Source organism: Sinocyclocheilus grahami, unplaced genomic scaffold, assembly GCF_001515645.1.
Source record: "Sinocyclocheilus grahami isolate Dianchi unplaced genomic scaffold, SAMN03320097.WGS_v1.1 scaffold27.1, whole genome shotgun sequence".
Taxonomy (NCBI): Eukaryota; Metazoa; Chordata; class Actinopteri; order Cypriniformes; family Cyprinidae; genus Sinocyclocheilus; species Sinocyclocheilus grahami.
This window is the reverse complement of record NW_015505206.1, coordinates 844,133-859,527: the sequence shown is the minus strand read 5'-3', so window position 1 is coordinate 859,527 and position 15,395 is coordinate 844,133. Positions and strand designations below refer to the sequence as shown.

At 36.7% G+C, this 15,395-nt stretch overlaps 1 protein-coding gene across 3 annotated transcripts in view; it reads left to right on the top strand.

The window, feature by feature from the left end:
- The window catches only part of LOC107567406 (calcium channel, voltage-dependent, beta 1 subunit), a 38,197-nt gene that overhangs the window by 1,432 nt on the left and 21,370 nt on the right, over window positions 1-15,395 (top strand). For all 3 annotated transcript variants that reach the window (XM_016253101.1, XM_016253093.1, XM_016253087.1), the window contains exon 2: window positions 3,795-3,881. In XM_016253101.1, coding sequence (XP_016108587.1) covers window positions 3,795-3,881 — 87 coding nt within the window. The remainder of the gene's footprint in view (window positions 1-3,794; window positions 3,882-15,395) is intronic.

The following is a 15,395-nucleotide window of genomic DNA, read 5'->3' as shown; positions in this document are numbered from 1 at the left end:
AGAGGACATATCATAACATATAAATAAAATATAATTTTTCAAAAATGTTATTTTACCATTTTTTTCTTATGCTCTAAACAATGTAATGACATGAAAAAATACTAAATTCACAAAGCTTTTTATTTCTGGTTCTCAGGAGGATATACATTTACCAGACTATCTATCGATCTATCGATCGATCGATCGAGACCAGATGTCCCATAATGGTAATGGCATCAAATAAAATTTACCAAAGTGATTTTATATACAGCATATTAAATGCAAGTAAAGTGTCTGTTTCAAATAACTTTTGTGAAAATAAAATGTCAAAATATGGGTGAAATAATGTTCCATCGCCATTCAGTGTAGCCGTGTAATTTTTTATGTAAAAATTAATCAACATACTTATTCTGACCTGTACTTTCAAATGATTAAAAACTTCTTGCTAAAAAGGGGTAATTGGTAAAGATCTATCTATCTATCTAATCTCTTACTGCAGCAAGTGTGCAAAATTACCATTTGCTGCCAAAAAAAGTAACAAAAATGCCCCAAACAGCTTCCCGATCACCATTTAGTTGGATTCAGTTCTGCTCACAAGTTTACATATCCATTGCAAAATATGCAAAATGTTAACTATTTTTTACCAAATATGAGGGATCATGAAAATTGCATGTAATTCTTTATTTGGCTCTGTCCTGAATAAGCTATTTCAGATGTTTACATATGCCCCACAAGACAAAATAATTTATAATTTATATTTATAATTTATAAAAATGACCCTGATCATAAGTTTACACACACATGAATTTTAATACTGTGTCATTACCTGGATGATCCACAAGTGTTTATATTTTGTGATAATTGTTTACGAGTCCCTTGTTTGTCCTGAGCAGTTCAACTGCCTGCTGTTCTTCAGAAAAATCCTCCAGCTCCTGCACATTCTTTGGTTTTCCAGCATCTTGTGCATATTTGACCCCTTTATCAGTGATTGTATGATTTTGAGATCCATTTTTTTTACACTAAGGGCAACTGAGGAACTCAGCTATTACAAAATGTAAAAACATTTTCTGATGCCTCACTCTGGCTCTGCCCTGTTCTCTGTGAATTGTTTCGGAGGACGGCTGATGTATGAATATACACCTGTTCCATACAGGCCGCTTTCTGCGTGTGGTGTGTGGATGATTGTTTCAGTAGTGTTTCTGATGGCTAGGGCTGTATTTATATAATGGACTTTATATAATGCGGTAGTGTGAATGTGTGTGACCTGTGCTGTGGAGAGGTGCTCTATCTGAATCATGTCTATACATAACTGTGAGGAGGCAGAGTGTTGAGAAGCGAGTGTGTATGTGTGTGAGAACAAACCGGTTGAGTACAGAAAAAAGTGCATTTCCTAGTTTTGTTGAATATTTGTTAAGAATAAGACCATAAGTAGGTATTTAATGTAGTTTTTAATTGGATTGATATCATTAGCCACCCATGGTCAATTAAGGACACTGTGTTTAATTAAACTTCATTAAGTCTTCTCTTCTCTTCTCTTTCTGTGATGAACAAGTGGTGACACTGTGTAACCCTAAAATCCTTCCCCCTGCCCCGTGGCACAGCTTTTCCTCCTTAATTACCTAATTAGCCTCAGAGGCTGTTTGTCAACAAGAAATCTCTCATCACCATAGCAATACATCCCTCCTCCCTCCCTTGACATTTTGCTGGCCTTTCTCAGATCTGGTTTTGCAGTATATGAGCATCTCCAGCCTCTCACAAACCTTTCACATTAAACAATTCATGGTGTTTTAAGATGGTTGTTAGATAAAAACATTTAATGTGTCTATTATATGTCTTTGGATGCTGTGTTGGGTAAAAGTACAGGTGGCAAAAAAAAAAAAGTTTTTTTAAAGACACATAACATAACACGTTTCTCATGTTAATTTTGAGTACCTATAGAGTAGATCATCTGCAAGCTGTAACATCGATACAAATAAAAGAGGAACAAAACTTTTTTGACTTAAATTAACTATGGCTAAAAATCAGATTCCTCCATATTCGATCCAGAATCGGATCCCAACATCTTCCTAACTTGAATGAAGCACGTTGATGGGTGTGGTCTTGCTCTCGCACTCTTCCGGGAGACAATTCTGCCCTTTATGATGTCATATAGGGCCATACTCAAAAAAATAAAAATAACTTTTAGAAATTTATACGAACCCTGAAGGAGTGTATTTGGCACAGAAATACTCCGTCATACGTCCAACTTGAGACTTTGGTCATGTTTTGCATGAGAATCCAACTCTTTTGCAGTGTAAATTAATAATGCATGAAATAGCATTAGAGCCCCCCTTTAAGCTTTTAGTATATTGTTAATGTTTACATTTTATTTCTGCATTATTTTAAGCATTTCTTTACTGGGAATGATGCAAACAAGCTAATTATGCACAGCAAGACCAGGATTGTGCCTTAAGGAACTATAAATTGGGTTAACTGATTTTATATTGACTTTAATAATATTGAAATGCTTTATAAGGTAAAGAAGTATTTCTTGTGTCTGGCATATACCACAGTAACTTGCAATGGCAGTGCTCAATTATGCCTTTTTTGTAACCATAATGTCTATTATGAACCCTTTATGATGACGCAATGCAGACAGTGCAGTTCTGTCCTTCTGTTCGGTTTTAAATTAATGTTTTATGATTTCACTGGCACTCATAGAGGCAAGACCTTGGGAAATTACCAATATTGGGAAAGCTACGGCATTGTGGTTTGATTTATGCAATAGTTTCCAGTAAGCTTGCAACTGGTTTGTGTCTGTAATCATAATATTGTGCAGTTGTTGAGGCTTGTTTTCTGTGTGTTCCCAAAATCAACTACACAGCAAAATAATTTGTCAATCTTTGCATTAGTTTGATTTTATATATTTTATTTCCTTAACCGCAAAAAGCATTTAATATTATATTTGAGACATTCAAGCACAAAATTATTACACAGCACCTTTCAGATGTTCTTCCCCATGCAGCAATTATGTCAGTGTTAACTGGACCATGTATGGATAATAACTTTCCAATCTCATTTAGATGCGTTTAATTTTTTTCCGTTAAAGTGCTTTATCACATCCAAACTTTAAGCAAGTAATTCATAGTTGATTCCCTGAAAGGTCTAAAACCCTTTCAAAACATTGATCTGTCTGTTTGTGCATCTCAACCAGCCCAACATATAGCAACACTGGATGAACCAATAGTGTGAGTTTGGGGCAGTGCTATCTGTTTGTCAAATGAGTGTCATACAAGGTCATACAATTTGACAACAATCATTATTTAACACACTTTTGCACATTTCTTTTTAAACTAAAACTGTCTGCTGGTTGTTGTAGTTGATTGCCTGATGGAAAGGGGAAGGAGTTGTGGCATTCAGGTGAAGAAAAACAATGGTTTTGCAAGCATTTATATCAGAAAGCTTGTGTGCATCACTGTGAATGCTGGTTTTGAACATATTACAGTCTTGCCTTATCCATCAGGGTCTTTTAGTGCCACAAAACCCAATTAGCCTTCTTCTGATCTCCATGGCAACGGAGTCTGGTGCCTATGAATGCCACATAGAGGGCCCTGCCGAGGGCAGCCAGGCCATTGGCCAATGTTGAGGCCAATCAGATTACTGATTCCCAGAGAACACTGGCGGACATGAGTAATTATGGGTAATCATATCTGGACACAGAGACCGGGGCCAAGAATCCATATTTTGTGTGTGTGTGTGTGTGGGGTGGGGGGGGTAAACCATGCATACAGAAAAGTATCCATTCTTTTCTAATTTCTTTCTCTCTCATGTTTCAGGGGAAGTATGCAAAGAGGAAGAGCCGTTTCAAACGTTCAGATGGCAGCACCTCCTCAGACACAACCTCTAACAGCTTCGTCCGACAGGTAAGACACCCAAATATCTTGTGTCTGTCACTCTTGCCTCAGTCGCAGAAGCCATTGTAAGGTATAATTCTCCTTTTTGAACCATCATGCACCATGAAATGTAGTTTTCAGGTTCTCAGCATCCATTTTAAAACAGTTACATGCCAACTTATAGCTGCATGCATGGACAGTAGCTCCAGTCATTTCCATACTGACCTTTCTGGTTCTAACAGTGTGAGGTCAAAGGCACTGGCCTGTAGTTTCTGCTGTTGGTCTGTGGGTGTTTGTGCACTTCTTCTCCTTTTCATTGGAACATCTCCATTCTTTGTGTCTGTAGGATGCAGTTTAGCCAATCTTTGTTATTTCAAGATTTATTTTAAAATGGGAACAAACAAATATGTTGTTCAGAGATACATAAGCGCACAGTGGGTATGTTTGAAATAGTATACTAACATAAATACGGTTCTATTTTTGCAGTATGTATATGGTCGGTTATGCAAGTTTTCTGCGTGCATGGTATACTTACTACATTTGCAAAATTACATGTACACTTTTAAGTACATTATCTGTATTGCTTGGTATTGTACACTACCCTTCAAAAGTTTGGGGTTGGTACGATTTTTTAAATCTTTTTAATCTCTTATGCTCCAGAAACATTACTTATTTTTTAGCAATGTTAAAAACAGTTCTGCCTCTTAATATTTTTGTGGAAATTGTGATACACTGTTTAACAGAACAGCGTTTATATCTAAATCCTTTGTAAAGTTTTAAATGTCTTCGATCAATTTAATGCATTAATTGAGCATTCGCTTCTATGAAAAATATTTTTACTAGCAACAAACCTTCGAAAAGTAGTATATTTCAATCAATATTAACTGTGCATGCCTATTTCTCCTATTTTTACACCTGAAGTTCATTTCTAAAAACAGAAATTAATTAAATTAATAATTTAATATCTCTGGTAAATGGGATCTTTAGCAAATCTCAAAATGAATATCAATTTGTCATACTACTTTATAATGTTGTTGTGATGTCTAAATTCAGTTGTAACTTTTAAAACAATTTATTTTATGTTTAAGTTTTTTATTTATTTAATTATTTATACAAAAAAAACATGGAATTTTAATATGAGCCATGTATCAGTTATCGGGCATGGAAATAATTATCGGCTTATCATTTTGGTCTGAATTTTAATATCCTTGCAACCCTAAATGTAATCAGGTCCTGTAAGGCAGTATATAATACATAGTTAGTATCAAGTTTTTATTTTTCTTCCCCTCATGTCCATTTAACATTTTAAGGAAGGTTCCTGTGTTATGCTGAAATGTGTCCTCCTCTCCCAAAGCCCTCCTCGTAGCCCCTGCTGAACGACATTTGCCCAGCCACAAGGGGTTTAGTGCTAAAGTTTTTTAGCACTACCACCTTGCCCCCCCAAGCAGACCGGAAAGGTTGACTCCCGGCCATTCCTCTTACATAGGCTCAGAAACTTGTGTGCCTTTAAAGATGAATTAATTAATGCTCCTGTAAGGACATACCTTAGAAGATTCATGAATATTTATGATCATATAGTACGTTTCCACATGTGTCTGCCCCCTCTTTGGCAGCGAAAAGTATGAAAACCTGTGTAGGCCTTGGTCTCATACACACCCACGCATATACACATGAACAAATATATACACACACACACACGGTTGTGCTCTTATACTGGCCAGGTTTCCATGGTGACAGGGCCCCGAATCTCCCCGCAGCATGCTGCACAGTCAGAAGAGGAGGAGGCAAATGGATTAGTGTGCTTGTGTATATAGGTGCGTGCGTGTATGTGTGTGTGTGGAAGAGTGTACACACTGATTGCTGAAAAAAAATGTGTGCTCGCAACCAGCAGGGGTTGTGTATCAGTCCCACTGTCAGACATGCGCACACACACACACACACACACACACAGTATTGTGTTGTGAGTCAATGGGTGTGGCTCTCAAGCCAGTGTGTATTAGGGTGAGGCCCCTGAATAATTGACCCCCTTATCCCCACAGGCTCTCCTGATGGATCACTTTCTAATTTTCCCATTAGTTTGGGTGCCATTAGATCAGACCTCCATGGTTTTGGCGCTGAGGTTGAGTGCTTCTTGGCTCTCTGAGGGCCGGCTGGTGTGTTTGATCATGGCTTCAAATGGCAGCTGCACAACAGAACATCCCCTCACATTTCCCTTTATGCCACGGTCACACCTGATGCCACACAAAAGCCGCTGCGTGCTATCTGCTTCTGTGTGTGTGTGTGTGTGTGTGTGTTTGCGCGAGTTGTTTACTGTGTTTGTTTGTCTGGGTTATATCTGTTTTGTCTGGAGTAGCACTTTTATATTTATCTCTATGGTTTTATTGCTGGATAAATACAAGCGTGGACAAATATAAAAGCGTAGCATGCAGGAAGTATTTGAAAGAGGATAAGGAAGATTTATAGCATGTTTTTATGTCTTCAGTCAGATTTAAAGAGGATGTATTATGAATTTTCCTGAGGTCCATTAATTAAGTTGTGTTTTTTTTGTAGCATATTTTAGTTTTACATTACTTCTTTCCACCTTCTCTCTGTACCTGAATCTGATAATTAAACAGTCTGTTTTTGCAACTCTACTCTTAAAGGTATAGTTTACCCAAAATTGAACATTTGCAGGGTAAATTCTTACCCTCAGGCCATCCAAGATGTAGATGAGTTTGTTTCTTTCTCAGAACAGATTTGGAGAAATCTAGCATTACATCACTTGCTCACCAATGGATCCTCTACAGTGAATGGGTGCTGATAAAAGCATCACAATAATCCACAACACTCCTGTGCATCAATTAACGTGTTGAAGTGAAAGTTTTATGTGAACTGTTCCTTTAAAGGGGTCATGAACTGCCTTTGTTTTTTATTTTGTACTGTTCTGTGAGGCCCAATTATATTATCAAGATATTTACATCAAAAACATCATGATTTAGAGATTATAGGCTATTTTCTGTCCTGTTTTTAACCCCCTCATCTGAACGCTCCATTTGAATAGATATGGCAGATTGTAGACTCAGAAGTAAACGCCCACTGCTATGATTGGCTAATAGTTGTGTGTTTGACAGTGTACTTTCCTCATAGATGGACGCTGCTGTGATTTAGGTCAAAACCACATCAATTCTCAGTACATATCAGATCTGTAAGAAGAGACAAAGCAATAGTGGTCATGTAATGAAAACAGTTACTCAAACTTGTGTGTTGGGACATTACTGTCGGATCCAGTAGAGTTGGCACAGCATCATCTTTTAATTTCAATCTTTTTGAAAATCCTGTCGAATTGTGCCTTGTTTGTAAATGAAATCCGTGGTAAAATGAAGTAAACAAAGGACCAAGTTCTTACTGATGCGGTCTGGCACGTCATCAGTTCATCAAATGAAGTTCATAGTTTAGTTTCTGCACAGACCTGCTTTTGCCGCTCTTGTCATTTACACGATATGCTCGAATAAGTGGGCGGGACTGAATATGCAACGACGTAGAAGTAGGTGTTGATCTTCTTCTGCGGAGGCTGTGTTTAGCCACACTATTACATCATTGAGTAGAACATACAGTAGAGTAGAACATTCCACAACCTGTCATTTTGGCAGATTGGCTTCAATATAAGCTGTTTTTAGACTAACGTCAAAGTCTTGAGTTCTGACCTCTTATATATCATGACCCCTTTATGCAAATATTAGCAAAATTCATAGCTGGTACAACTCTCCCCATTTAGATTGGTGTAAGATAGAAGCACAGTCCTGTTCTTCATCTTCACTCCCTGCCTTGGTGTGTGCTCCTTTATCCAGTCGCCCCTCAAAGTTTACTACAAATCCAGTAGTATGCACTTCTCTTAGGATCTGGAGGCAATTCAGACAACATTTTAAACTCGCTGCTCCTTCTCTTTATGGCCCTATTTACAAGAATCATTTATTTATTCCTTCAACTCTAGATTCTGCTTATGCTTCATGGGAAAACAAAGGCCTTGTATATTTTTCAGATTTATTTATTGATGGAGTTTTCGCAACTTTTTCTGATCTTTCAGTAAAATTAATTATACCACAACCTAATGCCGAGTTCACACTGCACGATTTTCAAAGATGTTGCATCACTGTTGGTTTCACACTGAACGACTATCTGGGGTAGCATTCAGTTGTTGCTGTGTTCACACTGCACGATGGAACGACGACAGGAGGTTACACACTGCATGACTTTACAATAGGAAGAATCGCCGACAGCAGACTGGTGCAGGGTTGCCAGGTTTTTGCTACAAAACCCGCCCAATTACTACTCAAAACTAGCCTGAAAATAGCCCAATTGCTTTCGAGGGGGTCCCCCAGTAAAAATCGCGTTTGGGGGTAAAATAAAACCTTCAACCTGCTGACATAAAAAACAACCAGCGGCAATCGCGGATTTGGCAACACTGGTCCGCAAACTACGTTTCATATAACTCCTCCCCGAACTTCCTGCTGCCCTGTATCTTGGTCTCTCATTGGCTGTAGGTCATCACCGATGTGTTTTTCAGTCAGAACTCATTTCACACAGCGTGATTGTGAATCGTCCGACAGCTCCAGATATTTAGCATGCCAAATATTTCACGGGTGTCGGCGACGCATCGGCGATTCCCTCAGATCGCGTCTTTGATAATTCACACTGCGTGATTGTCACTCGCGTGAACGAGCACTGATTTTCCTCCGATTTCGGGCATTTGTCAGCAATTTCGCAAAACCTGTCGGCGAGTGAAAAATCGGGCTAAAATGGTGCAGTGTGAACTCGGCATAACTTGTTTCATTTCTTTCAAGTACGAAACTTTGTTCATTCTCATTGCCCTTCTTTTGCAGTCTTGCCTGAACCCTCCTTATATGAGAAGTGCCTAATACAGGTCTATATACTTTTTATATAATTTAATTCTTCCTTATGTTTTCCCTTCATCCTCTCGGTTTAAACATCAATGGGAAGAAGAACTCAGATGTAGTTTGGATTCAGATTGGTGGGAATTAGCTGCTGGTAGAGTTAACTCTTCTTCATCCTGTGCCAGACTGAGTCTGATTCAATTTAAGGTTTTTCATAGAATTATTTTTACATGCGTCAAATTAAGTAAGCTATTTCCGGGTGTGGATGCCACTTGCAATAGGTGTTCTCTGGCTCCTGCTGATCATACCCATATGTTTTTTTTCTTGTCCAAAGCTGGAAGATTTTTGGTATTCCTTTTTTGATACTTTTTCTAAAGTTTTCAATATTTCCCTTGAACCATGCCCCCTAATTGCTATTTTTGGTCTCCCATCGGATTTGAATAAATACACAAAGTATGTTAATGTTCTTGCCTTTGCCTCATTGATAGCTTGCAGACGAATTTTATTACACTGGAAGTCTTCTAAATCTCCTCCCACTTTTTCATGGTTAGAAGATTTGTTGTCTTTTCTATATATTGAAAAAATTAAGTTTACTTTAAGAGGTTCCACTGACAAATTTTATAAAAACTGGGGTCCTCTTCTTGACTTTGTCAAAAAATACACCACTTATATTTACTGATTTGTAATATGTATTTTTAATTTAATATTAATTGTTCTGTGTAGTCTCTTGTTAATTTCTGTTATATTTAATTCTGTATAATTGTAAATTTTCTATTTTATTTTATTTATATTTTGAAAATGTACTTAAGTTTTATTCTCCTCCTTTGGGGTGGGTGGGGTTTGGGTTTACTGAGGGTTGTGACTGTTTATGTTTGTGTCCACCATTAGTAGTTGTTAATAGAAAAAAGGAATGTATAGATTTATTAATATTGCTCTTTCATTGTATTTTGTATTTTCCAATAAAAAAAAGAAAAGAAATATGCCCCTTTAAATGTTAAATATAATTTTTGTTTTAAGTTCCAATATTTACTGTACGTTTTCATATTATATCAAGCTCTTTTGTTTCAAAACAAACTTTATTCTTCATTATGTTTTTAATAACGGATACACAAACATGCATATTATCCACCAAAATGTTTTCTGTGTTCTCATTGAGCCATAAAGGCGAGAGAACATAAAGATGGTGAGTGGTGACAGTCAGAGTGTTATGGTGAGGTGATGGGCGAGTGGTGTTGGACATTTACATTTAGTCATTTAGCAGATGCTTTTATCCAAAGCGACTTACAAATGAGGACAATGGAAGCAATCAACATCAACAAAAGAGCAATGATATGAGAGTGCTATAACAAGTCTAAGTTAGCTTAACGCAGTGCACGTAGCCAGGTTTTTTTTTTATTATATAATAAATAAATAAAAAAAACAATAGAATAGAAAAAGAATACAGTAAGCTAGTGTTAGAGGGTCAAAAAAAGATGGAAGAGATGTGTTTTTAGCCGATTCTTGAAGAGAAGGACAGGCTGTTCCAAAGGTCGCCATCTAGTGGTTCTGACAAACACCTACCACTTGAGGATGTCAGTATATACCAGTGGCTGGGACTCTTAAAGTCATAATTGATGTTGTATCTTATTTATTTATTCATTAGTTTTCTTTGTACTTTATTTATTGGTGCTGACATTTGCATTGATTCATTGAGCAGATACTTTAAGTGACATTGTTTGTTCAGCCGACAAGCACTAAATCTATTACAAGACAGTGGTCGACTAATATGGATTTTTCAGTGACTGAGGCCAATAACTGGATTGCGATATTATACACAGTTGCAGGAAAAAAATGTTACATTTGAGGTTTGCAGAAAATGTGGGTATGTGATGTGGCTTTACCATACATTTGTGTATAAATTGGATATAAAATTGTATATGATTTTCAATTACTTCAGACAAACACAATCAGCTTAAGCAAATAGTAGAAAGCAATGATGCATTATCATGTCTTCATTGAACATTTTAGGAGTCAGGAGTCCAAACAACATGATTGCAGGTATTGGTCAGATTCACTCGGTTCAACAAATTTTTACTATGCTGTTCATTAGTAATGCCTGAATTTAACCACACCTCAAACATGCATGTAAGAAAATATGGAAGACTAAGAATTGTTCATTGTTTGACTTAGGGCTGCACGATTATGACAAATCATAATTGTTGATTATTGCCTTGAAATTGTAATTGCAGTTATTAATTACGATTATCACAATTTACATTGAATTATGTTTATACCATTGTTTGATGCAACTGCATGCCGTATTTTTATATGAAAATAAGCAAGCTGAAAACACTCAAACTGAAAAACTTTGTGCTTTTCTATAGTATTAAGCCTCAAATGTCAACTATACATCGGATTGGTTTCTTCTTTAAATTATAAAAAAAGTACAAATATAAATGGTATTATAGTGTTTTACTAAAACTAAAATTAAAACAATGGAAAAACCCTTAAGATAACATGTAGAAAGAAAGAAAAAAATCTTAAGTGTGCAGAATAACGTAAGTGGACTTTAAATGATTAATTGTCGCTTTGAACGATTACGTAATTGTGGCATCCATAATTGTAATTGCGATTAGAAATTCGATTAATTGTGCAGCCCTAGACTTTGACTACAACAAATATTTCCTGCAACTGTATTTGATACTACCAATTGTAATTGCGATTAGCAATTCGATTAATTGTGCAGCCCTAGACTTTGACTACAACAAATATTTTCCTGCAACTGTATTTGATACTACCAATCAGTGGTGGAAATAGTACTGAAAATTTGTACTTAAGTACAAGTACTGTTACATTGCTGAAATAATACTCAATTACAAGTAGCAGTACTGGTGTCAAATCAGTACTTAAAAGTACAAAGTACTCCTCTCAAAAACTACTCAGAGTACTAGTTACTTTTTAGCTGGCGATATTTAATGAATTACCAAAAAAAATTCATTCATATCAAAGATCTATGTGGATAATAGCTACTTTGAACAAAACCCACTTTTATCTTATTGACACAGTGCGTGAATTAGTGGCCATGATACAGGAATTTCTAACTTCAATACCTTGAAAAATATCAATATTAAAGTACCTGTGAACCAGAAGTTGCAACTGACTTCAGTGTTGTGATGTATTTCCAAGTGAAATGGAATATTGAATAAAGGGTGGGGTTGTATTGTGGTGCACCTCCTCTCCACCTCTTGCTCAGAGCAGATTCACGGTTGGAGTGGTTTAGAATATCTGCTTGTTACGTCTGACATCATGCTTTACCGCTTCTGGGTCCTAATGCTCTGCCAGACGCCCCCCAAAAAACAACAAACTGGTCATATACACACTCACAATGTCATGTAATACTGAAAAAATTATAACCCTAATCTTTATCTCCATACCGAAATCCCAGAAGGCCTGACAGTGATTCAGCTAAAATATTAGTGTTTGAGACACTGTGAGCAAATGTTTAAATGCTCCGCTTAAATATGTAATATTAATTAAATAGTGCTCAAATACTACTATCTCAACAGCCATTTAAATGGCTGTTGAGATACTGTAGTATTCTCAAGTGAAATGGGTAGAGGCTTGGACCCGGAAACAGCAGTCCTTACGTCATGACTTAACAAGAGGATATTCGCCAAGCCGTCAAACTGACTTCATCACAGCCAGAACGCCATTCCAGAGTGGAAGCCAATTTTCAGTTTTTGATTAAAGATTACAACGGCAGACAATTTTTTTTCCAGTGTATTGACTTGCATGGTTCAATTGTTCACCACAAGACTAGTAATGTGCACTAAAAAAGTAAGTAGGGTCATTTTTGTTTTCAGGAAGACTAATCATTTTCAATACCATTGGCAAAACTACCGCATAGTTTATACTGCCATATAGGTATTTTAATATTAAATTTTTTTTATTATTTCAAGCTTATTATTTCAAGCTTTGAAATTGGTTTAATCCAAGTCTTCTAAAAAGACACATTCGCTTTATATGATGAACAGATTTTAATATAGGCTTTTATTTACATACATATAAATATTGATCAATTACCATTACAAAAATCTCAATCTTATACATTTGCTCATTCTGTGAATTTGTGTCTTTAAAATAGGGTAACTTTGTTGCAAAAGCTTACATCAGGAAGCTTGATTTCAACTTTGATTCCAAACTGAATTGAATTTACAAAAAATTACAAGTACAAAGTCAGTAATACAATTATAAAACAAATGACCTAAATTCAGTTGTATTCGAAAATGACAACATTGAATTTGTATTTAAGAGCCATATATGTTGTTTATTTAGATAAATGGAACATCATATGGCTTTGACCTGTAATGACTGTACACAATGTAGTGATGCAGTTAGACGGACTAGGATATTTATATGTACAAATCAGACAAATATCCCATTCAGAAACATTTTTAGCATAAACTTACATTGTAAATAAATTAAAGTTCCATCTTTGATTGGTGAAAGTCTTTCTGATGCATTTCACTTACAGCCAATAAAACTCCCAGTACGGTTTTCATCGGTCAGGCGTGGATCTATTCTGAAGGTTGACAACTTTTGACAATTTAATCCAGGAGCAAAGGGAAATAATTTCTATTTAAAGCACGGAGCGGTCGCGATTGCACAGTCTGAGTGCACACAAGCAATATCGGAGTGAGAGGACAGGCAGTTCATTTGTATAAGTTAGGCCTATTTGAGAGCTTGCATCCAGTTTTCTGCGATTACATGACTATGTTCTCATGTTACAATAAAGCGCTCACCACATTTGCGCGGGAATGATTAAAACTCATAAAGGCTCTGTAACTGACAGGAGGCGGATGTGTGTCAAACTCACCGTCGGAGAGGAAAGAGAGACGCAGCTTGTATCGGTGTATACTGTGGAAAATGAGCAATGGAACCGTGTCAGATATTTCAGTATCGGTATCAAAATATAGATATTTATGATAACACTACCATGTAGTTTGTTTCTCCAAACTTTGAGTCCATAAATTACGCTGAGCTCCGTCCGATCAGCTCTTCAGAACCTGCTGCAGTGGCGGCCTTTCCCTAATGAGCTGATGATCTGAATCAGGTGTGTTTGATTAAGGAGACATGCAAAACATGCAGTGTTGGGGTGCCTCCAGGACCAGGGTTGGGAACCACTGGGCTACTGAAGTGCCGTCAAAGGTTTGAATATCAATTCAAATTGTGGGCATACTCAGTAACGAACTATGATTTAAAAGTAAGGAAGTAGATTATTTTGCTTAATTTGTAGGCTACTTAAGTACAAGTAAAAGTACAGCTCTAAAAATATACTCAAAAAAGTACAAGTACACAAAAAAACTACTAAATTACAGTAACGTGTGTAGCCTAGTTGTAATTTGTTACCTCCACCACTGATACCAATCAAATGTTTAGGGGCAGTAATATTTTTGTAATACTCAAAAGTGACTATATTTATAAATATAGTTATGTAACAAAATATATCCATTTCAAATAAAAGCTGTTCTTTTGAACTTTCTATTCATCAAAGAGTCCTGAAACATTTTCCAGTCATATTAAGCAGCACAACTGTTTTCAACATTGATACTAATAATAAATGTTTATTGAACAGTAAATCAGCATATTGGAGTTATTTCTAAAGGATTATGTGACGCTGAAGACTGAAGTAATGATACAGAAAATTCAGCTTTGACATCACAGGAATAAATGACATTTCAAAATATATTAAAAAACGTATTTTTAATTTTACTAATATTTCACAATATAACTGTTTTTACTGTATTTTTTATTTAAAAAAATAAAAAATCAGCCTTTTTGAGCAGAAGAAATGTATTTCAAAGACATTAAAGACCCCAAACTTTTGCACAGTAGTGTTCTAATACAGTTTAATTATAGCAGTTGAGATATACACATATATGGTGAAAATAAATATTAGCTTTTAACCGAAACTGTGCATTAACCACTGGATGACCTCCCTGTTGGTATATTTTGGAAATAGCACAAGGAAGAACAAACACTTCTGCAGGCGTGCACTTACTGGCTGATAATGTGAAAGTGTTAGAATACTGGCTTTATCAGTCTGACCAATATATATCAGTTTATCACTATTAACAAGGTCACACGCAGGTGATTTTGAACTAAATGAAGCTGTTCTACTTGTGTGAGTCAACTTCTGGTGGAGTGACTGACTAAACGGATGTGTGGGATCCACTGGTAACAGACACAATGAGTCAGGTGGCCTCCTGTCAGAGAGGGGATTGTTCAAAAGGGTCTCTCACTACCTCCTTCTGCTCTTTCTTTCTTTCTTTCTTTCTGTCTCTGACATTTACATTCCCACTCTTTCTGGCACTCGCCACTCTATACCGGAGCTAAACACGAGAGAGGCTGAGAGAGAGCGAGAGAGATCTGCCCCTGCCTGTCACAGCTAAATTTAACCCCTCACTCTGCAAATGTAGCACAAGTCCTGCAATTTGACCCCCCCCACCCCATTTCTCTCTCTCTCTCTCTCTCTCTCTCTCTCTCTCTCTCTCTCTCTCTCTCTTTACCCCCTTCAACTTAGAAACCGAGTACAGATTTCAGCTCTCTGTGTGTGTGTGTGTGTGTGTGTGTGTGTGTGTGTGAGTGTCAGAGTGAGCCAGGAGGGGGGGGTGAGGTTAGGAGAGCAATTTGT